Genomic DNA, 25,643 nt, shown 5'->3' with positions numbered 1-25,643 from the left:
CAAGCATCTGAAAGCACACATCTTCGTGTGACAAGGGTGTTTTTTCTTTCATTTCTATCTCGCAACTTTGACGATCAATTGAGCTCAAATTTTTACAAATTTTTACAGGTTTGTTATTTTATGCATATGTTGAGATACACCAAGTGAGAAGACTGGTCTTTTACAATTACCAATAGTGTCTAGTGTCTTTAAAGAGACGGTGCACAAATATACAAATTTTTGAAGAAATGTTTTTGTTTTTGTTAATGGTTGTACGCTTACAATTTACAGGGCACCTCGAGTTTAAAAATCCTCTCTAATGTATAGTGCATGTCCTGCACCTTCCCAAAAATTTGGGGAGGGAACCTTCGTTTCCCACGATCATTGAATTAAGATGTAGCAAACATTAACTAGACCGGATATTCCTGAACTAGAGTGACTTTCACAGTCTACACTAGAGCTGCCAACTTTTCCGTTTTGCAATCGTGTAGATTTTGTACAACGATCAGCAGAGAGTTACAATTTGATGAGAGATTTTCCAAATTTGTTCATCAGAAAATTATTTGTATGAGTTTCTGAAAAGCCCTCTAGTGTTCAATGTTTCTTGCCTTTATTGTAGAACGCAAAGTAAAAAGACTACTAGCCTTTATTGGAAACTATGTGACCGCTGCGTGCGCTGTATAAATTGTGATCGCGGAGTGGTACATTGTAGGTCTGTGTTTTGCTTTCAAATGAATTTTTCTAAGATGATCTCAACTGTAAAAGTGTAAACATACAATACAAGCGGACATTTACAGTAGTATGCATCTAACAATTTTACAAAAGGGCCACCGACGGCAGTTGGATAAAAAGGGCACGGCAATATTGCTTGGAATTGTCGTTATTTTCGAGGGCATCACGGCAATGGCACAGGGCATTGACGGCATATGCCGTCATTGCCGTCAGTTATTTCGAGGCCTGGTTTATTAAATGCTGTAACTCCTGCCTTAGCAGTATCGAACTCAAGTTCCGATGACTGAGTCATCAGAGTGTTGGTTCAAATCCCGGTCATGACACTCAACTGTAAATTTGCTACTCGAGATCCCAGGAGTAAATGGGTACCTGGGAGGGTTGATATTGCTACATGTAGGCCTACCTGTATGTGAATGATAAGGGACCTTTGCGACCATTTATTTTGATTGTCAATTCTGCATAATCTTTTGAGGAGTTCAGATTAACAGACTGTTTCAGGAAAACCCAAGTGAACAGCCCTGTGTAGAAAGCGGAAAGCCGTATTCCCCTTGGATTTTTCTTCCGTGGCCACGCGGAAAGTGACTGTGGCTGGTTTCAGTGTAATTCTACCGTGCATTCCCACCAGGACATATTTTACACAACGTTTGCATAACAATTTACAGCATTGTCGCGGTAGGTTTCTGTTCCCATTAGTCTTTTAAAGGCAGTGGACACTATTGGTAATTACTCAAAATAATTATCAACATAAAACCTCACTTGGTAACGAGTAATGGGGAGAGGTTGATAGTATAAAACATTGTGAGAAATGGCTCCCTCTGAAGTGACATAGTTTTAGAGAAAGAAGTAATTTTCCACGAATTTGATTTCGAGACCTCAAGTTACGAATTTGAGGTCTCAAAATCAAGCATCTAAAGCACACAACTTCGTGTGACAAGGGTGTTTTTTCATAGTTATCTCGCAACTCTGACGACCAATCAAGCTTAAATTTTCACAGGTTTGTTATTTTATGCGTTGATAAACACCAAGTGAGAAGACTGGTCTTTGACAATTACCAATAGTGTCCACTGTCTTTAAGCAACTGCACTGATAAGTAAATTAACCCCTGTACAAATAAAGAAGTCAGCTTTATCTTGATATTTAGAAAATATCCACTGGTCTCTAAAACAGCAGTTTGAAAAAAATCAACTTGACTTTCTACAAACATGGAATGGCTGTAGACCACCAGCGTATGTCACTCTGTAAAAATTGTGATGATTATATGATCATGACTAATTGTGTCTAGGTTTGTAAAGTCAGGCCTTCTGACTTCAACTATCTAATTGTAATGACATGGAAATTGGTCATGTTGATTGTGTGAAAGGTGCTTCACATCAGTACAGTACATCCATCATAATCGGATTCGATTTTACTCAACAAACTAATTTAAACTGTAGTCCTTGTTCTTCCAGGGGAAATATTTAGATAGGGGAAACAGTGACATTTCTAATACAAGCATTGGCACTGGGTCAGAGTATGTTGTTGTCATGAGAAAGATATTTGTCTAAAGTCTAAAAGAAAAAACTTGAAAAGACAGAACTGATAGCTCAGAACAATCACTGCAAAGGTGTAGTTCCCCAACGTGGCAGATCTCACTTTCTAATGTTATTATAGCTAGTCTGGAAATGAAAATACCCTGATGACGAAGCTTTACTGACACAATGTTTTGAACTGTGCAGAACCCTCTATTGTGAGAGCAGTACGATAGCGTCACATTCAAATGTACAGTTAGTGTTTTGATAAAAACAACAAAAAAGTAGTTGTCATGCTAACTCTAAGTCTGAAAGAAAAAACTTACATGAAAAGACAGAACTGATAGCTCAGAACAATCATTGCAAAGGTGTAGTTTCCCAACATGTCGATCTCAGTTTCTTTGAACTGTGCAAAACCCTCTATTGTGAGAGCAGTACAATAGCGTCACATTCAAATGTACGGTTAGTGTTTTGATAAAAACAACACAAGGTTGGTGGAAGTTCACAACTTTGTTTGGTCAACGCCCAAACTATAAAAACCTCTGTAATAATGACGTGCACAGGTCGTTTGTTGTCCTCTGAGAATGCAACCCGGAAAATTTATACAAATAGGGAGACTGCCAACAAAAGAGCTACATAGTTCAGTTGGTACAGCACTGGCTTGTTAATCTGGAGGTTTATGTTCAAGTCCCACTCTAGTCAATTTACAAATTTAACCAGTAAGTTACCCTTGGTTTTTTTTACTTGATATTTGAAACACAAATTTGCATCCCCATTAGGTGATGCCCTGGCTGCCACTTCCCAGGTTGTAACGTAAACTCGGGTGTGATTACAGGTTGAATGGCTTCTGACTGGCAACTCGAACAAAGATATTGTTGACGAAATAGGGAGACCATCAACGTTATGGCTACTTGTATAGCTGTTGCTAAAGCACCGGTCCATTAATCCCGAGGTTCAAGTCAGTGCTCTGGTGAATGTTTCTTTGTTCAACCAAAATTATTTACAATTTACTCAGTCAGTTTCCACACAATGGAGTTTATATCTAATATAGTGAGGATATGAACAACTTTTTCATTATTTCGAAGAGCTGTTTTTCAAGTTTTATTCAATAACATTTTATACAGCTATTTTTAGGATAATGTTTTGAAGCACATTTTAATCCTCTTTAGAAATCCTACAATCATTGTCATTTATCTTTGTTTTTCTTTTGTTGCTGCTTTTTCGCCAAATCCAAAGTTTGCAGATTGCCTAATATGTTTACCAAAACGATTAATCAAATTTTGTTCTTTTTGAACTGTCAAGAATTTTTGTTTGAAACAAGGTGCATGATGCAAAGTGCACTGTTACATTGCAATCAAATGAACAGGAAGTAACTGACAATATTCTTTTTTATGTAAAAATATACTGTGAATCTGATACTAACAATAAACTTGGAGAAAGACTTCAGGCATGAAGTCTTCATCAAGCAATATAAAGCACACAAAAATGTACAACAAGGGTGTTTTTTCTTTCAATATTTTCTTGCAACTTCAATGACCAATTGAGCCCAAATTTTCACAGGCTTGTTATTTGATGCATGTGTTGGGATACACCAAGTGAAAATACTGGTCTTCGACTTTGACAGTTACCAAAACGTGTCCAGTGCCTTAAAGATAACACGTCCACCCGTTGCAATTCTTTTATGCCTGTTCACTGAAATTCCAAACTGTTTCAAGCAGCTTTTAACTCATACAGATTCCAGGTCCTATATTATTTCAAAGATCTGATTACCAATGCCTCAGAGTACATGATGCTAAAAATGTGTACAGAACAAATATAAAGTTCTGGATTTATAAGCATGATAAGCATCTCAATAAAACTCTTTAGTAAGGCGACCGGTCGGTCGCTAGCTATAAATCCATCCAGAAAAATAGTTCAAAAAACAATGCTCCCATGACCACACAGTGAAAGAGGACTCCTGATGGTGCTATTGTGACCTGTGGTTTTGTCTTGGGTTTATTTTGAGGAGGGGGGTCATCATTTGAAAGAAGAAAAAAAGAGAGACCAAATAATCTCGAAAATAAATGTTGCATGAAAGGATTAAGAGTAAGTAGCAATGCTCTTCTCTTGATTTATAAACTATAATAACCTTATAATACCCTGTTCTTAACCGCATTCTCATCTGAAAATTCCTTAGTACTGGGATTTTTCTAAATTGGTGGACTTCTGCACTTTGTTGAGTAATGCTTCTGGTTTTCATTGGGAAAAAGTATCACTATACTAGGTTTGATAATTAATTTTCCTCCAACATTGATTGACATTTTAATTTAATAACCGCATATATGGTTTAACAGTGAATGATTTTGCCCAGCAACTCTGCAAAGCAACATATTTAGACTGTCAAGTTGTGGACATGTAAGTAGAACCCCATGCATGCATTCTACTCCATAGAAACAAGATGTCTTTGCACACCCATTCATCTCACTTGCACTTTGTATTAAATTGTTTTTTCTAAAATTGATTGCCATTTTAATTTAATAGGCGCATGTACTATGTACATGTAGCTTCACAGGGAATGATTTGCCCAGCAACTCTGCATAGCAAAATATTTAGACTGTCAAGTTGTGCACGCTCCACTGGATGTCATTATTGATTCATAATAGACTGATGTTTGGTAGTGTCATTTGCTATACAAAGGAAACTGTTTACAGTTTCATCTCACTTCAAAGAAGTGTAACAACCTACCTGTAACCATGGTAGCAGCTAGCCGGACAAATCACCACTCCGTCTGATTTGAAAGAAAGACGACACCAGGCGATATATAAATCCCCCAATTCCAGATTGTCCCGCACCACTCTCCAGGAATAATCAAGAGATCCTACGTTTCACTCCGCCCGTAACAATCCCCCAAGTCCCCCACGATCCAAGTTCCACGATTCAAGTTCCACTCAACCATGCATCCAACCCTTCGCAGCAAAGAAAGAAAAGAAACAAAACTTCACGATTAATCACTGCTGCTATGATGACTAACCTGGAGAATCCTGTTGCCATAACGGTACTATGTAATGATTATGGGATATCCTTGACCCTGCCAATACAGCATGTAACGCGATAGCGTAATAGAGGAAGCTAGTATCATTCACACTCTGCCATCAGTCATTGGCTAATCAAGAGAAGGCAGATAAGAAGCAGCCGCTGAAGGGCTATTGACCAACCCCTGTCAAACTTCTCATCCTAGTGTCCCAAAACCCGCCCTCCCCCTCCCACAAGGGCTTCATTACTCCAGAACTGTATCCTGCTTTATCCCCTCCCCTAAACACTTCATTAGTCCACAACAATATAAGGTATAACTTCATTAGTCCACAAAACTTTGAAAGGAAGGGCAAGGCCATTAATTTTTCACTTTGTTAAGGGCACTTTCAGTGGAAAATCTTAGCATCTACATGTATGGGGTACTTTTGGAGGGGCACCAAGGCCAAGATAAGGGCAACAGAGTAATTCCAGGCAAGTGCTTCATACACACCCCAGTGCAGATATAATGTGATGTATCTGCATTAAAGGCCTACAGGTGTTTACATTATAAATGTAAACGACAAAATTATGTTCAGCAACTTCTACAAAATGATGAAACACTCAGCAGATTAAACACAATAACAAACTATTAACCATTTTTTGTACCTTACTTGTTTTGTCATTACAACCGAGCAGTTATCAGAAAATTGTTTACTCTCAAGCAATGCAACAGTTTCTTGCTCAGAAAGTTTGATCTGTGCTTGGCAAAATGCCAGCTCGATTGACCCCTGGATATAATCAAACCATCCAATTAACCCCTCCCCTCAAAGGTCTTAGCTTAACCAAGGATGAAGAACCTCCATGCTTCAAACAACCAGTCACTAATCTAGGACAGGGTCAACTTTGAAACTGTAGCAATTTACAAAATTTGCACTTAGATAGAAATTTGTTTAACACACAAAATATACTTAGCAGAAGCATACAACCAGCTGAAATGTCTTTGATTTTCCATTACTTTTCCCTGGGTGAATCTTTTGCTCTTCAAATAGAAATTCATTTCTATGTTTGTATAGGAGACGGGAGTAGGAGGTCCAGGATATAGGGCCTATACATGGATGCACACTGACATACACAAAAAGTCGTGAGCTGTAAGAGATTTCTACTCCTGGATGGGCCAATCTCAACAAGGAGATGTCCAAATAAACTAAAGCTGCTTGATTTGGTGGCATATGAGATTGTTTAATAACTAGCCAGGCCCCCAATGTTACTTTCCTAAATGTGTGATCTGGAACTCAAACACTTACTTTGTTAACACATGATATTCTGAAGGTGTTTGGCACCTAGGATTGTACCCCACCCACAGAGTCTCCTATTTGAGATGCTTGGATAATAGCAAACTTATTACATTCTTTCTCTGTTCAATTTAAGCTTGGCTTAATGTAGGGGGAACAGTTTTAAAATGTTTTTTTTTTGCTTAAGGCTTGAGTGGTCTTTTTTAGTGTGATCTTGGTCGATTAATGTCACCTTTGGAAAGATGACGGGCAGTCTTCTTAAGTTGCCTAGGGTAAGGAAGAGGGGATTTGCGTGCAGTTGACTAAGGCTTTATAAAAATGGTAAGGAAAGGAAAGACCTCCAAGCACAACAAAGAGTGAGACACCTGTTGCAGCAATGTGAACTTCGCATTTTGGCTAATATTTTAACCTAAGTATAGATGATTACCTCTACTGGTAAGGAAGAAGGTGTTTGAATGCAGTCAACTAAAGCTGTGTACTAATAAGGAAAGGAAAACCTGCTTAGTTGCTAAGCAAAACAATGAGAGAGGCATGGGCTTAGTGCGGCACCAGTTGTATCAATGTGAGCTTTGCATTGGCTGATAAACTATTTTTAAAAGCAAGAAGCCAAACTTGTCTGTGCTAAAAACTGCTTTTTACAAGGGTACTTTCTGTGCTTTTTGGTTGCAGTTATTACGATCCTATAAGCTAAAGTAGTAGTCCAGTCAAATTGCTATACCATCCGCCCTGGTAATAGTTATAAAGCACAGTTCTTTTCAGAACTGAGAAGTCTCCCGAACCTCCGATTATCTGCTCCGCGGCAGTAGAATAAAGCAACACAGTTTCCTCAGAACAACTCCACCTGGCAAGTAGTTACACACATGGTGTTACCGCAAACCAAATATATATTGATACCCCACCATGCAATGCCTCAAATCCTATATAGAATACAATGATCTACACAAATATGCCTCGAAATTGCGTGGTTTTCATTAAACCTCATCGACAAACATGGTCGGCCATTTATGGGAGTCAAAACTTTGACTCCCATAAATGGCCGTCCGTGTTAGTTCCGGACGTAAAAGGAAACCCATGCAATTTTGAGTGATACTTGTGTGGATCATTACATTCTACTTTCGAAACATCTTTCTAACCATATATGCATTTCATAACAAACGGTTTCAAATGCTTTTCATAGACCAATTGTCCGATCCAAGGCAACGTATTCCTTTAAAGGAACACGTTGCCTTGGATCGGTCGAGTTGGTCTTTGAAAAGCGTTTGTAACCGTTTTTTATAAAATGCATATGGGTAGAAAGATGTTGTAAAAGTAGAATACAATGATCCACACAAACATGCCTCAAAATTGCGTGGGTTTCCTTTTACCTTGTCGACTAACACGTTGGCCTTTTATGGGGGTCAAAATTTTGACTCCCATAAATGGCCGACCATGTTAGTTCGCACAGTAGAAGGAAAACCACGCAATTTCGAGGCAAACTTGTGTGGATTATTGTATTCTACTTTTAAAGCATCTTTCCAACCATATGCATTTTATAAAAAACGGTTACAAACGCTTTTGTTTTGACCAACTCGTCCGATCCAAGGCAATGTGTTCCTTTAATGTCAGAAAAAGGCAACTGCCAAAAATAGTTTTCTTAAAAATAAGGCAGAGTTATTTTATATCTGGATTATAGGATTCCAAAATGAGTCACCGTTGCCCTGGGACAGGGAACAGGATGTGGGGTTAACATCTACAGCGCCAGCTTGACAGTTCTCAGGTTTGGTGGATAGGGTTTAAGATTGACTTATGAGCTCACTTGTCTAATGCTAATGGTCTAATTTTTGACAGTATGGCCTACAAGTACAAAACATAATTTTAAGAAACTACTTGTGTGTACCTGTACGTAAGACACTAATTTCTTTTATGTTCTGTTTTATGCTTCACTACATGCTACCAACATCAATTCAACAGTGTCGTGAAAGTTGACATTGACTTGTCTAATTTATGACATGGGTGGTGCACAAAAAAATTGTAAAATAATTAAGAAACTATGTGTATGTGTTTGTCAGACCACAAGTTATTTTAATGTTCTGTTTTGGGTTTCTACATGCTACTAACATTGATATGGGGTAACATCTGCAGCGCCAGCTTGACAGTTCTCAGGTTCAGCGGGTACAGTTTAAAGCCATTGTACACTTTCGGTAAACTGTATTGTCCAAAGGCTCACACTTCATGTATCACAACTTGTATATAAAATAACAAACCTGTGAAAATTTAGGCTTAATCCGTCATCGGAGTTGGGAGAAAATTACAGGGAAAACCCACCCTTGTTTTCGCACATTTCGCCGTGTCATGATATGTGTTTAAAATAACTCCGTAATTCTCGACAACGAGAATTGATAATTGTTTTGATGTTTTCTCGAAAAGTAACGTATTTCATGGAATAATATTTCAAGAGAAGTCTTTCACCATTACCTTCTGTAAACACTGTAAGTTATTTGTAAATCTGTGAACTTTTATTTATTTTTCTGTGCCGAAAGTGTATAATGGCTTTGAGATTGACTTATGGACTCACTTGTCTAATGGTCTAATTTATGACAGTATGGCATTACAACAAGTACGTAAAATAATTACATGTAAGAAACTACTTGTATTTGTAGTACAGGTACTAGGTATACTACAGCAACAATTTCTGTGAATGTTCTGTTTCGAGCTTGACAACATTGATGTGACATCTGCAGCGCCAGCTTTGCAGTTCTCAGGTGCAATGGATAGGGTTATTAACTTGAATAACAGGCTCAGTGTCTAATTTATGACAGTATGGTGTACATAAAATAAGTAAAATAATTGTTTGTGTACCTGTAGGCCTAGTGTTAACCGCAATTTCTTTTAAAGGGAAGGTACACGTTTGGTAATTACTCAAAACAAATATTAGGCCTAATTTAAAAACTTACTTGGTAACAAGCATTGGAGAGCTGTTGATAGAACAAAATATTGTGAGAAACGGTTCTCTCTGACGTAGCATAGATTTTGAAATAGAGGTAATTTCTCACTAAAGTAATAAAAGACTCATGTAGCTAGAAGTCTTTTATTCCTATCCGAAAGCACAAAAATTCGTCCAACAAGGGTGTTTTGTCTTTCATCATTTTCTCCCAACTCCGATGACCAATTGAGCTCAAATTTTCACAGGTTTGTTATTTTATGCATATGTTGAGATACACCAAGTGAAAGGGCTGGTCTTTGACAACTACCAAAAGTGTACCTTCCCTTTAATGTTCTTCACTGATTATTAAGAAACTTTTAAGTTAAAAATAAAAATGTACACATACAATTGCGGACAGAACTTGTCACAAAAGTGTCTGACACAATGTTAAAACTTTTCAAATGTGACTTATTACCCATTCTTATTCCCTTTTACATCAATTGAAACCCCAACACTAAACATTTTACAAACCCTTTCTAAACATGGACTACAAGATGTAGACACCAATTTAGTGTGAGTGATCTGCATTGTTTCGAGTCAGGTCTAATGTTTTAGCCCATGACTCAACAAAGTTTGTTATGTAATGTTTGTTTACACAATAAAAGCGATAACAACATGGATTTGCTTAAAGGAAATACAATGGGGAAGTCAAAACTATTTCAAAAGATTAAATTTTGGGCATTAAAGAATGTTATTATAATTAAATTTATATGTTGACAACTGACCACAAATGTTTTGGTCAGGAATATTTTTAATGCTGTTTGGGCTTAATCTTGGATGTTAGGCTACTGTGATGCCCAGGGCATTAGTGATATTTACACATAAAATACTTACAAAAATATTTGTTCTAGGCTCATAGATGCCCTTCTGCTGGGCACACTAAATACGTTTTTTTTTTTCCATTATCAAAAGGCCTTTTAAAAGCAATAGCATGGCACCTACAAAAACAATTAATTGCTACATATGTAGAATTAATTACCCTCAAAAACATGACTTCCCATTACCATGTAGAGTTTTACCTTCCTATATAAAACTTTAACACTCAGTTTTCTTGGCATTTTTTTTGCACTTTAAATTGCTTACAGCTAGACCCTTTCTCCAGTACTTTTTGTTGTAAAACTGTCCTTATCGGCTCACAACAAATTATTGAAAAAGGGTTTAAAAAAATGAAAATTATATGGCAAAAAAGGGAAACAGGAAAAAATAGTAACAAATTGTTTTATTTTAATACCAGTCAAAAGTCTGGTAATTTGTTATGATTCTTTTGTACATGTATGCTAGCGTATTGGGCCGAAGGCTGCCTTTTCATTGGTTTAGAGCGTGTCACATGATATGTCTTATACTTTTACTAGATAGTTTTATGGCGGCCGTGTGATAGTGCATCGTTTGCAGACGTCTTTTCACCCACCTTGAACCCAATCATTTGTGCATCTATGTATCTGAAACGCGCGTACGAACGGTACAAGTACGAACATGATAAATAGTCTGTTTGGGTGTTATTTAACAAATATTGACTGCTTTAACTCGTGCTATGGTTAAAACTACGACTCCCTCGGTGATCCCGGACCATTCCATTTTCCCTCGGCTGCGCCTCTGCTGGAAAATAGAACGATCCTGGGATCACCTCGGGAGTCGTAGTTTTAACCATAGCACTTGAAGCAGTCAATATTTGTATGTATAGTGTACTGTACTACTACTAACTTACTAGGGCTACATTTTTGAAAGAGCTCCACATGGTTGTATTTCAGTGAGAACATTATAATCCATGGTTGAAGTTCAACTTGAAATCTGGGTACTGATTTTACAACGATTTGTTTAAACGTTTACCTACACCATGGAGAAGAAACACCCCGACTACTTTTGCTGCATAAACGATCTACTATCTGTAACTATAGCACACAACAATGACAATTTGTACATTGCCAATACTAGTACAGTAGTGCTACTTGCACTGTGACTAAAATAAACATGATAAATTCAGTCAGGTGTCAGACTTTAAATGGACTTGCTACCTACTAAAAAATACAAACGGCAAACACTTTTTAAACGGAATACTCACTCTCTTAACCAAAGTCCACTAAGCTTGCATATAACTGTAATTGTTGTCAACGTTCGGAAGGTACAATACAGTTTTTCGAACGTTCAGAACTGTGCTTAAAAACTGTAATTTCTTGGTTCCTTTTCGGCGTGACCGTAGTTTATTGCTCAATGGTGATAGGCAGACTTTATTGACATGGTTTATCGTGACCTTGCAATGATATCTTTCACTCTGTGACTCTACACACACGTGGGCTGTATGCGCGTGTTTATCAACAGAAATCGCTCCACTTAATAAATGAACTTGATTGGGCCATGGCCCCCCACGAGTCACAACAGCAAACCGGATGTTGTTATCGTCTGCTTCACAACAAGTAGAGGGGCGTTTCTCGTTGCGAACGGGTCCGGTTCGTTGTGCAGAAGATGGGACAATAAGTGTCACTATGGAATGTCTTTCATTATAAACACATAAAAAATGAGCTTTGATTTAATACATGTAAATCTAGGCATACCTTTATAAAACACCGTTATAGTTTACAGGTATACAAGTACGTTTGATTTGAAAATACACCACTCTTTACATTTCGATATAGGTCTTTAATAAGAGTGGTGGTTATTTCCCTCTTTTAAACCGGTTTTTCTCCAAGACAGAGTGAAAAATCACTCAAAAAGATGCAAACTTCAAAAAGAGTGGAAGACCACTCGAAAAAGAGTTGTCCCTCAAATTCTAAATCTGAGGTCTCGAAATCAAATTCGTGGAAAATTACTTCTTTCTCGGAAACTACGTTACTTCAGAGGGAGCTGTTTCTCACAATGTTTTATACAATCAACCTCTCCCCATTACTCGCAATCAAGAAAGGTTTTATGATACTAATTATTTTGAGTAATTACCAATATAAATTTTAAATATTATTATTTATTATTATTATTGGTGTCCACTGTCTTTAAAAAATGTAAGTGACACAGAGATGATTCTCTGTGTACAAAACCCCTCACACTTTCTCATTATCACAGTCGTCCTCTACGTTTCAAAATGTTATACTGATCGGGTGGCAAGCTCAGAAACTGTTGCTATCGAGCTCTCTTCCGTGTGAGTGACCGACTTCATTTACATCGCACGCACCGCGCGCGCATCGTCGGGTTTCAAACCGCATCTTCAAATGGTTCTTCAACTCGTGGTGGAGTATAGTTTGCCCTGGTGGTTGATCACGTTCGTTTTAACTACATTGATGAAGAGTCAGTGAAGTAGTCACGCATTATATTGTTCAATATCATCTTTAAAACAACTGCCGCATCTTCAGAATTAGTAGTCAAGCTTACGGTGAATTAGTCGACCATTCTACTCTTAGACCTGATCTACGAAATCAAAGATCGTAAAAGTCACTAAATATTGACTAGTCTTGTTCAATATTAGAACAACAGTGAGGCAGCATCTTTAATTTATTCTCCATCACAAGTTCACGGTGAAAGTCGACCATTCTACCTCCACGATTCTACGAAATCAATTATTGTAAAAGTCACACACTATTGACTATAGTCTTTTTCAATCTTATCTTCAGAACAATAATAGGCCGCAACTTCAAATTGTCTTCAATACTGGTGAAGTAGTAAACATCCTACCTCCAAAAATAGAGCTGTATCTACGAAATCAAAGATTGTAAAAGTCACCTAATATATTGACTAGTCTTGTTCAATCTTTGGAAACAACAGTAACATTTTTGTAGATTGGAATAAAGATGAAGATGATGTTCTTGACGGGAACACTGTTCTATATTGCCCTCCTGCTGCTCGGACTCACTACTTCAAGCGCTGATACCACCACCGACAACATCACCGATCTGTACATTCTGGGACTGTTCCCAATGACGGGTTCGTGGCCAGGGGGCCAGGGCCAAAGACCGGCAGTGGAGATTGGACTCAAGCATGTCAACTCCAACCCGAGCATCTTACCCGGGTATCGGCTGGTGATGCTTCCACAGACTCCGGGAGATAACACGGAGGTAAGTGTAACTTTAGAGTTCGATAGGAATGTCTTAGTTTTCCTTCTCTTTACCGTCTATCCGAAATCAACAATATACATTTAAACCCAAAATAGTTTGTGTGTGTTTCCCATAATTATTTAGGTCAATATAAGTAAAGTTTATGGTACAGTACAGACCTCCAAATCGACTTGGTCTTTGCTCAACTTATACGTTCTGCTCCCAAAAGATCACCCGACTTGCTGGTATGCCTTTAAGTGGAATTTAAGGCTTATTTTAGGCGTCTTGATTAAATCGGCATTCGTGGGTTCGAGTCCCGGTTGTGGCACATTTATTGCTTCTCATCACCGATGAGCAAATTAGTATGCGAGAGGCTGCTAGCAACGTTTGCATCCTGTGTACCGGCGCTGCATATTTCACAAAGAGCTGTGGATGGCTTGAGTAATGCTTACGGGGCCATAATGCAAGAACGTCCCGCGTCATTACTCCTTTAATCTGCTGCTAGAGGCTATAGTCAACCAAAATCAGCCCATCAATTTCGATTGAAAATGTCCAATCCAACATATTCTCTCTCTTTCTCTCTTAGTTGCACCTCTGTTTGTACATGACGCGTGCAACCTGTCTTTCAACACTTGGAAGATATAAGTAGCCTCATGATTCCTCGTGATGACTTCCTTGCAACATGATGACTTTTCTATGCCGTGTTCTATTTTCTGATGATAAATTTATTTCTGGGTAATATGGATCTATGTTACAGACTTAGAGCGTCATTCATTTTTTTAAGGAACATTCCTGGTCAGTAGAATATATTATAAAGTGTGACTGGTGTTTTTTCTCTTCATAGGCTAAATTACTCACAAAACGACCAAGATTTCACTGTGCACTAAAAAAATACAAGAATTGAACTACAAAACTAAATTTTATGCCGGTGGAGGTTGGTTCAACAGAGGGCGCAATTTGAAGAATTTGAACACGGTTCGCCGTCACGGGACCAAATTTCTGGTTCAGTGACCCACTGACTGTGTCATAACAACCCGAAATGTATCAATCTAACCATGCTGACCCACTGAAAGACTGAGTTAAAATTATTTTTGTCAGAAAAAAACTTTCCGGGTCGAGTTTTCCGGATTAGCCTGACTCAGATTTGGGCGTAATGCCATTACTGGGTAGATTGCGATCTTCTGAGATTTGGTCTTCCTCTCCCATCGTAGTAGATTTTCTATTCGGGAGACTCCTCAGTTCCAATTTTTTTTTTTTTTTTTTTTTTTTTTCTTTTTTGTTACTACCGGGGCGCTTTTTAATATATCATATATTGATAATTCACTATGGGGAGCATTGCCTCGAAACCCATACGTGAGGCCTTCCAGGGTCCGGAATTTGGGTCAACTGACAGGTTTTTTTCTTCTAGATTGTGATTCGACGTAAAATCGTTCACTCGGATATAATTCATATTTTTATAAATCTTCGTCTTGACCGTGACATGTTTTTCCCATTAACAAAGACAAATAGAAAGGACAGATTTTGCACAGGAAAAAAAACAATGGCAAATGAACTTGACAGGAAACAAAACAATGGCAAGTGGACTTGAGACAACGTCTAATGTCCAAAGAAATGATAAGGTCAAACAAGGATATTGAACATGCAGAATTAGTCAACCTTTGCTGTAGGTTCAGTTAAAAATGTGGCTATTAAAATCTATTCTTGTAATAGGCTCATCAAGGTTGACCAGTAATTTCTTCTATTCATTCATTTTTTTATTTTTTTTTAAGCACCCTGTCAAAATTATTTTTGAAGGTAAAAGAATCTAAGACTAAGAGATTTTTTTTTAACCAAAGCAAATCATGCCTTCATACTGCAAGATTCCATTATTGACTGGATCTCCCCCCCCCCCCCCAAAAAAAAAAAAAAAACTTTTAAAAGATGGAGCTTTTTAAATTGAATTATTTTTATCACAATCAATTTTATTTTTAACGGAAAGCCTTGACAACTGAAAATGATATTGGCCAATGATTTCGGCCCTGGAAACGGACAAAAATACACTCGGGAAAAACCCCTTGGTATCCTCTGAATAAGAAGAAATAATTGCTGATTGCTCTAAAAGGCACCGGACACTATATTGGTAATGTACTCAAAACGATTGGTAGCAGAAATTTTTACTTGAAACGGAAGCTATTGATAATATAAGACATTGTGAGAAACGGCTCCCTCTTAAGTAACATGTTTCTTTTAGAACGAGGTATTATGTTTGCAACTTGGTTTTTTTTTTCTCTTTGTTCTCTTGCAACTGCGATGGCAATTGAGTCAAAATTTCCACAGATTTGTTAATGTTTGCATTATGTTGGGATACACCAAATGAGACCGCCTTAGACATACCAGAGGTGTACAGCGAACTTAACGAAAATACAGCCAACCCAACATGTGTTTATTTAAAATAGTCACACTCTTCGTCTAGACATGAATTAAATTAAGGAATTCTTTCTAGGGCAGTTGTTTTACTGCAAAACGTTACTTTAATTAAATCAAGTAAAAGGCGGGAAGAGGTGTCAACTAAATTGATTTATGAGAGCAGACTTCTTGAAAATAACACTCTGCGACAAAAACAAAATCTAATTTGTTCACAGTCTGTGCAAGACATAGCTTTATCATTTTGAAATAATTTTAAAGGTAGGTTCATGATTAACTGCAGTTCTGAGTTAAAAATGGATACGATTCAAAGGCAAAGTATACCTTTGGTTTTTGAAGCCGTTGGAATGTTTTAATCCTATTAAAATAATACTGACCCGTTTTCATTTCAATAGGTAAGGATATCGCCGGAAATCTGGAGCGGTTTGCGTTGATAGCCAAAGCAGGAGGAATAATCCGTAATTAGAAACATGAGAAACGTTTCATGCAGACACGTTTCTCATATTGAAATGTTTTTGAGTCCCTCTTAAAATCAAGTTTCTTTGAAGGAAATTTTTTCTCAAAATGTTATAAATTTTATCAGCTGCGGGTTTCTTGATATCAAAGAAAGTTTGCTAGGGTCGTTAATTTTTGGAGTTATTATCAAAGATAGTACCAATCTCATACAAAGCCAAGGTAGTGTATAAGTAAACAATTCAACAAATTTACATTACCAGTAAACAATTCATAAACAGTGGAAACAATCAATCACTGACTTTATCTGTAAGGCTTCATTTGCACGGACTAAGCTTCGTTTACAGTAATTTGGACAATCAAGCAAAGAGCTTTTGACATCAAAGGGATGACAGATAAGATTTACAAGATACTGAACACTCTCTGCTTTCTAAGATCGACGTCCATTAAAACTATTGAGTGTAGTGTGAGCAACTGTGATTGATAAGTGACATTTCAGGAAGTGTAAGTTTACTTTCCACTCGGTCATAACCGTAAAAAAATACGGGCATCTAACCCTTTTCAATGCACTTTACTCGATGATCAACCGAATATTTGGTACCATATAGCTTTACCAATGAACATCGAAGACCGCTTCCGTTTAAAGAAGAACCCCCCTAAAATAGTGGACAAAATTAATATTTTGATACGCTAATAAGCCACCCCCCCCCCCCCCAAAAAAAAAAAAAAAAAAAAAAAAAACCAGCAACATCAACAGCAAAACAACGCATACATTATGTGTCTTTTGGGGACATATAACAGCTCAGCCTTTAAAGCCCTTATACACTTTCGGTACAGAAAAAAAAATCAAGATCACAGATTTACAAATAATTTACAGGGTTTACAGAAGATAATGGTGAAAGACTTATCTTGAAATAATATTATACCATGAAATGCTTTACTTCTTGAGAAAACAATAAAACAGTATCAGTTCTCGATAACGAGAATTACGGATTTATTTTAAACACATGTCATGAAACGGCGAAACGTGGGGAAAAGAGGGTGGGTTTTCCCAATTTTTTTCTCCCGACTCCGATGACCGATTGAGACGTAATTTCCACAGGTTTGTTATTTTATATATAAGTTGTGATACACGAAGTGTGGGCCTTGAACAATACTGTTTACCGAAAGGGTCCAATGGCTTTAGATCATTGTCAAGTAACTGAAACTTTCTTAATTGTATAGGTACATTAAACTGAAAACAAGTAAATGTCCATTTTTAACAAGAATTTAGCTGATAACCACCTGTGAATTTTCGAAAAGGAAACGCAGTGACCACAGAGCGCTCCCAACCTAAAGAAACCTCTCCGTGGAAACTTGGCAGAATTGGCAAACATTGTTGTAATTAAATTTGAACACAACTCAAACAAAGGCTAAATTTCACACCGATGCGTTGCCTGCATAATTCACTTTATGGCGCTATAATCAATATTCGGCTTCTTTGTATTTCAATACAAGTCCGCCTTTGAGCATTAACAACAAAACAAATTCAACCAAAATAAATTGATAATCCAATCTTTCGGGAGTAAAAGTAGATCTGTTGATGTTACTGCACTGTCCAAGCTGCTGACATTTTTAAATGCACTGGACACTATTGGTCATTGTCCAAAATAATTGTCAGCATACAAACTTACTTGGTGTTCAATTGTCCATACGTAAATAAAATAGAAACTTTGATTGGCTATAATTTTCCCGCTTTTTCTGGATCCCATCCCTAAGTCATTTGCTCCTCTTTTTGTTCTATTAATGGATATGTTTTTGTTTATACTTGTTTTTTGCCTCCGAAGAGAAGGTCCGGTTTGGATCGAAAGCTACCCTACTAATAATTTTAAACAAAATATATAAATTGCCTTACTTATTATGCATTTAATCTTGTAAGGGTTTTAAATTTCAGCCACGTTCAAGTACATGTAACAAAAAGAAATAGTGCAGTGCTTTTTTTTTTTATAAAACCCCAAATTGCTAACTCAACAATAATGTCAACGTGTTTGAAGGTGTGAAAATTAATTGAAAACACAGACGATGAGATATAAAATAGACTCGGAGTAAAAGTTAATTTAACTTTACATAAGCCGCCTCAGACTGTCAGCCCGATAGATCATTCTGTCGGGTCTAAAACCGACGAATCTGACGCGTCTTAAAGGAACACGTTGCCTTGGATCGGTCGAGTTGGTCTTTGAAAAGCATTTGTAACCGTTTGTTTTAAAATGCATATGATCAAAAAGATATTTTAAAAGTAGAATATAATGATCCACACAAATTTTCCTCGAAATTGCGTGGTTTTCCTTTTATTTAAAGGAAAACCACGCAATTTCGAGTCATACTGTCTTGTGTGGATCATTATATTCTACTTTTAAAAAATCTTTCTAATCATATGCATTTTAAAGCAAACGGTTACAAACGCTTTCCAAGGACCAACTCGACCGATTCAAGGCAACGTGTTCCTTTAAAGGCACTGGACACCTCTGGTTGTACAAGACCAATATTCTAACTTCGTGTATCCCATTATATGCATCAAATAACAAAGCTGTAGTGATCATTTGGGCACAATTGGTCATCAAAGCAAGCCAAAGGTGAACGAAAAACACCCTTAACATTATGTTTAAAAACACCCTTGTTGCGCAAATATATGTGTGTTTTCAGATGCCTTGATAAGAAGGGCTTCAGGCTTGAACTATTTTAATATTTAAGTGAGAAATTACCTCTTTCTCAAAAACTACGTTACTTCAGAGGGAGCCGTTTCCCACAATGTTTTATACGATTAACAGCTCTTTATTGCCTTGACCAAGTTAGTGTTTATGCTAACAATTATGTTTAGGCACCTTATCACAACTTTCCCCGGACAACTTGTGGAAGGGTTTTCCCGAAACCATTTGGGAACAACTGCTGGCTCCCAGTAGATACCAAATCTAGTGTGTGCGGTTTTACCAATATTAAACTATAGCCCATAGAACTTTCCTAAAAACTTTTCATGGAGTTTATACAGAATGCACAATATTTTGTTGAGGGATAACAAATTAACTCCGGGAAAACTTAGCAGTACCTTAGCAGTGTCCAGTGCCTTTAACCACGAAGCAATCAGTAGCGGTGATGATCGAGAGCATATTGATCACAAAGCAGAAACATTTTATCGTAAACCGTAAAAACATGCTCGATTAAATATTAATAATAAAACCAACCTCTTATTACCAAGGGACAAACATCCGTGGTGTGTTTAGCCAGAAACAATTTTTTTTTTTTGTAAAGTTGTTTGTTAAGTCTAGCAAAACGAATTTTTTCGTTAACCATAAAAACACGCTCAATCAAACATTATTCATAAAACCAACTTCTCATTACCAAAGGACAACATCAGTGCCGTGTTTGGCCCAAAACAATTTATTGTATTGTTTAGTTTAGCAAACGAAATTTGGAAAGAGCTATTAGCCGTTGTAACGAAAATGTTTTTGTTTGAACGGTTGACATCAAACAGGAAACAATAAAACGTGTCTTCCATGCTCATAATATCATAATATCTAGATTCTAATTAAAAGCACTGAATACGTTTGGTAATTGTCAAAGACCAGTCTTCTCACTTTGTGTATCTCAATATAAGCACAAAATAACAAACCTGTAAAAGTTTGAGCTCAATTGGTCGTCGAAGTTGCGAGATAATAATGAAAGAAAAAACACCTTGTCATCACACGAAGTTAGTTGTGTGCTTTCCAGATGCTTGATCTCGAGACCTCAAAATTTAATTCCGAGGTCTCGAAATCAAATTCGCGGAAAATTACTTCTTTCTCGAAAACTACGTCACTTCAGAGGGAGCTGTTTCTCACAATGTTTCATATTATCAACCTCTCCCCCATTACTTGTTACCAAGTAATGTTATTTGCTAATGATTATTTTGCGTAGTTACCAAAATTGTCCACTGCCTTTAAGTAACTAAGAGAGGTTTGCGGAAACACCTTGTGAATATCTCTTAGAGAAAAAAAGAACCGGTGAGTAATGACTCAACGTTTGGATCAATATGCTGTGATCGCTCCTACAGATTATAAATAGTGTTGTCTCCATAGCAGTTCTCAATAATGATTAATTATGCAAGGCAAATTGATGTTTATGTGAATATTATTAATAATGTAATTATTTGACTCGGCATTTGTGAGAGGAAAGTCGAGTCACCAGCCTTTAGATTTACTACCTAGTACGTTATACTAACACTTACTGACATTGTTTCACGGTGTAGGTATAAATCCAATTATTTGGGTTCAAGAACCTTAATTTGCACATTCTTTGCTTACTTGAATAAATTGAATAAATTTCCCCCTCCAAGGAAAAATAAAATTCTTTGCTTACAAATAATATCTAATTTGCACACAACACAGTAATACCATGGGGTAGAAATGCTATACTTCACGGTCAGTCATGCTTGGCCTATTTTTCTACCCTATTTTGTTATTTACATGAATGGCACCTGTACGTAAGATCTGGCAAGATTCACCCTGAGCTAGGAAATAAATCAATGAAATGTATTGCAACATAATATGATGTTGATTAAAATATCACACCGCAAGAAAATTAAAGGCAGTGATGGACGCTATAGGTATTACTCAAAATAATTTTTAGCATAAAACCTTACTTTGTAACGAGTAATGGGGAGAGGTTGGTAGTATAAAACATTGCGAGAAACGGCTCCCTCTGAAGTGAGACCTTAGATTTTGAATTTGAGGTCTCGAAATCAAGCAAAGCACACAACTTCGTGTGACAAGGGCGTTTTTTCTTCCATCATTATCTCGCAACTTCGACGACCAACTATGCTCAAATTTTTACATCTTTGTTATTTTAAGCATATGTTGAGATACACCAAGTGAGAAGACTGGTCTTTGACAAATACCAATAGTGTCCATCGCTTTATAGGGTATGTATATACTTTGGGGGTTTTTGGATTGTTTTATGCCTTTATCAAGATAGGCCTACACAATAAAACTAATCTGTACACATTTCACTTCACAATGTGGTAGCGTTTTTGAGGTATCGTCGAAAATCTGTTGTGAGTAATGTCCCCGCAGGAAGAATAACAGAAATTTGGGGGATTTAAACTGATATAATTTCCCAATAAACACGCACATTGCTTCGAAGTTAGATGATTGTATGCTTTCCATCAAAAGCTGATGATGATTGGCATTAATTCTAAAGCCCGGGCCTTCAAAGATTCATTCTTCGTATCAACTGTTAAACTCTGGAACTCACTCTCGTCGGCTGCTGTGAACAGCGCAACTCTAGCTAAATTCAAGGGACATGTAAGCAACAACAAATATATGTAGTAGTCTATTTCCACACGCAGTGCGCAAGTTAGCGTAGATGTATCCGGCAGGATATTTTGCTGACTGAACCAATGGAGATGGAGATGGAGATGGTGATTACCAAACTCATACATTCCCTTCAGTTTATTTTGTGTCTTTTTTTGCATAATGATTAAATGCACAATACCGCTTTAAACCCACCTTCCGGTTTTCACTCAAGTTATGGGCTATTGTGAACGATTACTAAAACAGTCAAGTAATTCAAACTGACAGTTGTATTAAGAGTAGAGAGCAGTCGGCTCAGCGTAAAATTGATTCAACTCCTTGCTTTCACTGAGGTTATATGGGTTACATTGTATACGATTAATAAAATAGAACAGCACACTCTTACTAATGTGTTAAAGGTGATTTGTGAAATACGTAAAGGGTATATATATAGGCCTACTCTATATATACATTGGGGAAAGTGGTGCTCGGGTATCTTTTACGGAACAAGATAAGCCTTAAATTTTGACGTGAGTTTCCGTCCGTGGGCATCGATGACTTTAAAAGCCTTTCTCGGTAATCGAGAGAGAGACCGAACACCGTCTGTTCGGATTGCTTCGAATTGAGATTTGTTTTTTTTTAGTACTTAGAAATTAAACAGGACGTGGTATACATATGTCATACTTGATTTATCTTGTTTTACCAAAACTAAAAGGTTACTGAGGTCATTTAAAGTATTATTGGAACACGGTGGCGATACCAGATGCATGTATGTATGATTTGTTTAACATATTGAATGAAAATACATACTCTGTACTGCCGTAAGCATCCGCCAACTGAAGTGAAAAGGTATTCTTTGTTAAAAAGGAAATTCTCAAATACTTTTTATATTCTTTTTTTCTTTTCTTTTTTTCTTTTTTTTTCAATTAAAGTTTTCTGTCTTTCTTCATTCATTACATTACCTCACCCAGGTTTGCTCAAACAGTTACAACTTTTTTAAGTGGATGATATTCATGCAATGGAAAGAAAATAAAGTACATATTCTCGTGACCATCCACGCAGACTTAAGTTTCATTGGTTATCTAAGTATATTATCCAATAAAAACGAAGAAGGTATGGCAAATGAAATGACAGCGCCCCTACAGTTCAAAACATGACCGATTTCCTTGCCTGCACTTTTTGGGAAAGGTTTAAGCCTATTGCGCCCTCTGTTGGTGACAATGAGCTATTTATGATTCTTTCACGCTGCAGTGAGCGGGATGATTCAGTTTGATATGATTTGATGTTGCAAGACACTGGACACTTACTTAGGCATTTTTTACATAACATTGTGTCAAAGCCCTAATACACGCCTGTGTGCAGTTTATTTTGAGGGGCGTAAGTTTATGATAGGCAAACAGATAAATGAACTTGTCCATCAATACTTCATACTCAATCTTAATCACACAAAAGTGCGTTATTTACAGATTACCACGAAGTATTTACTTACAATGTTTTTATAGCGTTAAGGTCCTGTGTGATTTGATTTCTGAGTGTGAACATTCCCTCCTTTATTGGTAGTTATACCATTGAGGTAGGATGTTATAAACATGCTACGATAACCCCTCAAAATATTGAAATACTAATCAAATAATAATGACAATGCATGACAGATAAAAGAATTTGTCCATCAATACTTCATACTCAATCTTAATCACACAAACTAAAAGGTGCATTATTTACAGATTACCATGTAGCATTTTCTGACAATTTGTTTGTGTAATAGCGTAAAGGTCCTGTGTGATTTGATTTATCCTGTGTGTGAACATTCCCTCCTTTATTGGTAGTTATACCATGGAGGTAGGATGTTATACACATGCTACGATAACTCCTCAAAATATTGAAATACTTATCAAATAATAATGACAATGCGTGACGGTACTTATCAAATAATAGTGACCATGGATCACGGGTGACAGTCAGAAAGTGGATGCCATTGAATGTTCAATCAAGTCTTTAGGGAGAAGACTGGTTAATGGTTGAAAAGATCACACACAAAAACGTTTATTCTGCGTTGTTGTTCCCCCTCATTTATAAAAAAAAAATTAAACTAAAAAATAAAAGCAGATGTCCAATTTTTAATCTTCGTACTTAACTCAACTCCTCCACAGTGCCTTGTGTGTATGCTGCAATTTTGTTGAAAGTTTACCGGGTTGATATCCAATCAGTAAAGCGTACTTTCATTTCATTTCATATCATAACCATTTAATTCCACATGGATAAGCCTTCACAAACAAACATTTGTTACAAGAAAACTACTCAGAGGGGGCATTTACACAAGAAGCCGAAACTTACACTGTATATGGGATGCCTTGTAACACAATACAAGAACGAATTTTTAGGTTGTAATTGAAAGAAGAAAACAAAATTGCAAATATCGATCGAAATACTGGAGCGGTAACGGTACTTCATCAACCTCGTTTTCTTGAGGATCTGTGCCATAAAAGCTGTACGGCCAGGGCAAAATTATAAAGTGACGGTCAATCTTTATATCAGTCTCAAACCTAAAAAACCTTGAGTTAATCAAGTGTGAGGCATTAAGCCGGTATGGAAGGAGATTGGGTGCCCCCCCCCCCCCCCGCGAACTGAGCACAAACTTCCTCTGTAGCGCCCTCTGTTGGTTCATCATCTTTCAGCCCACGTTAATCTCACAATATTGAGGATATGAATCCACGCGGAGAGATTTCCCTTGGACACCGGTGTCAGATGCAATTGTGTCCGCCATGCAATACTGTCCGCTCCGGACACATTTGCATAAACAATCGTGTCCGGGGCTATGCAAAAACCGTCCGGTGGACATAGTACATGACTGTACATGTACATTGTGTATGTGCGCGCGTAAGCGATAGTGCATGCACCATAGATATAGAATAGAATAACTTTTATACTATATCTATGACATGCATTGAACCTACGTATATGTATCATGAATATTCACGTATTTTATGATTGCAGCGAATACCCAACGGCCGAACATTTCCCATGTCATTCATGACATGCACTTATTATAGCTTGTAAACAAAATGGCGAACGTGTTCCGTCGACCAAGGGCTTTAATTTACTGCAAGGACTGTTTTGCACGGAGGCGGACATAACTGCATATGCAAATGTGTCCGGGCGAACACAGTTGCATTATGCAGCAGCGTCCGGGCGGACACGATTGCATATGCAAAACCGTCCGGCGGACATTATTGCATATGCAATACTGTCATCCGGACATTATTGCATACATGCGACACCGGCATTGGGCAGCAGATAGGATGACACTCTGTAGTATGAGCAACTGTTTGATCTTCTCTATACTGAAGTGCAGCTATAAGTGTGTAAGTGTGTGTTTAAGTCATAGAGTTATTTATAAGAACTAGATATATAACTATATGGTTTAAGTGCTCTCGTTTGTACGGTACCTTCTGGAGACCAAGGACAAAACAAAAAAAGGGAAAATAACAGGACTCCATGGGAAAATTCTAAATACCTGGGTGTTCCACAAGGAATTTTGTGTAAAAAGTCTACGGGAAAATCTGAAGTACAGGGAAACGGAAAAACAAAAATGTCTCCACTATAGGATGCTTTGAGAATGTGTGCTTTACGAAGTGGTGAAACACTATGTGGACTATACACACATCCACACAGTGTTTGGTTTTACAGTGTTGAAGAATAGAATTTCCCATAACTAGTCATAAAGCAAAGGAATGTCCACAGAGTGAACCCAATACAAAGCTGCTCTCTTGTAAAAGAGTGAAAAGGCACTCTTTCAAGGGCCATATCTTTTTACGAGTGACAACTCTTTTTCAAGTGCAGTGGTCTTCCACTCTTTTAGATTGAATTTTGCATCTTTTTGAGTGATTTTTCACTCTGTCCTGGAGTGAAACCCCTCTAAAAGAGTGAAAAAACCGCCACTCTTTTTGAAGAGCCATATGAGGGACAGCTCGAATTGTAAAGAGTGGTGTTTTTCACTCTTTTAC

The 25,643-nt window shown here is 37.3% G+C and overlaps 2 protein-coding genes across 2 annotated transcripts in view; one reads left to right on the top strand and one right to left on the bottom strand.

Moving 5' to 3' along the window:
• Positions 1–11,690, bottom strand: part of LOC139949437 (uncharacterized) — a 94,434-nt gene extending 82,744 nt beyond the window's left edge. Inside the window, exons 1-2 of the mRNA XM_071947766.1 lie at positions 11,524–11,690; positions 4,944–5,164 (exon numbers count right to left, since the gene is read on the bottom strand). The gene's annotated coding sequence lies outside the window, so the exon portion shown is untranslated. The remainder of the gene's footprint in view (positions 1–4,943; positions 5,165–11,523) is intronic.
• A 1,655-nt stretch (positions 11,691–13,345) lies between these two features.
• Positions 13,346–25,643, top strand: part of LOC139949436 (gamma-aminobutyric acid type B receptor subunit 1-like) — a 39,830-nt gene continuing 27,532 nt past the window's right edge. Inside the window, exons 1-2 of the mRNA XM_071947765.1 lie at positions 13,346–13,470; positions 24,361–24,379. Of these exons, the coding sequence (XP_071803866.1) occupies positions 13,364–13,470; positions 24,361–24,379 (126 nt within the window). The 5' untranslated portion in view covers positions 13,346–13,363. The remainder of the gene's footprint in view (positions 13,471–24,360; positions 24,380–25,643) is intronic.

The sequence above is a fragment of the Asterias amurensis genome, chromosome 17 (assembly GCF_032118995.1).
Source record: "Asterias amurensis chromosome 17, ASM3211899v1".
NCBI lineage: Eukaryota > Metazoa > Echinodermata > Asteroidea > Forcipulatida > Asteriidae > Asterias > Asterias amurensis.
This window is presented reverse-complemented; position numbering and strand designations above follow the sequence as displayed.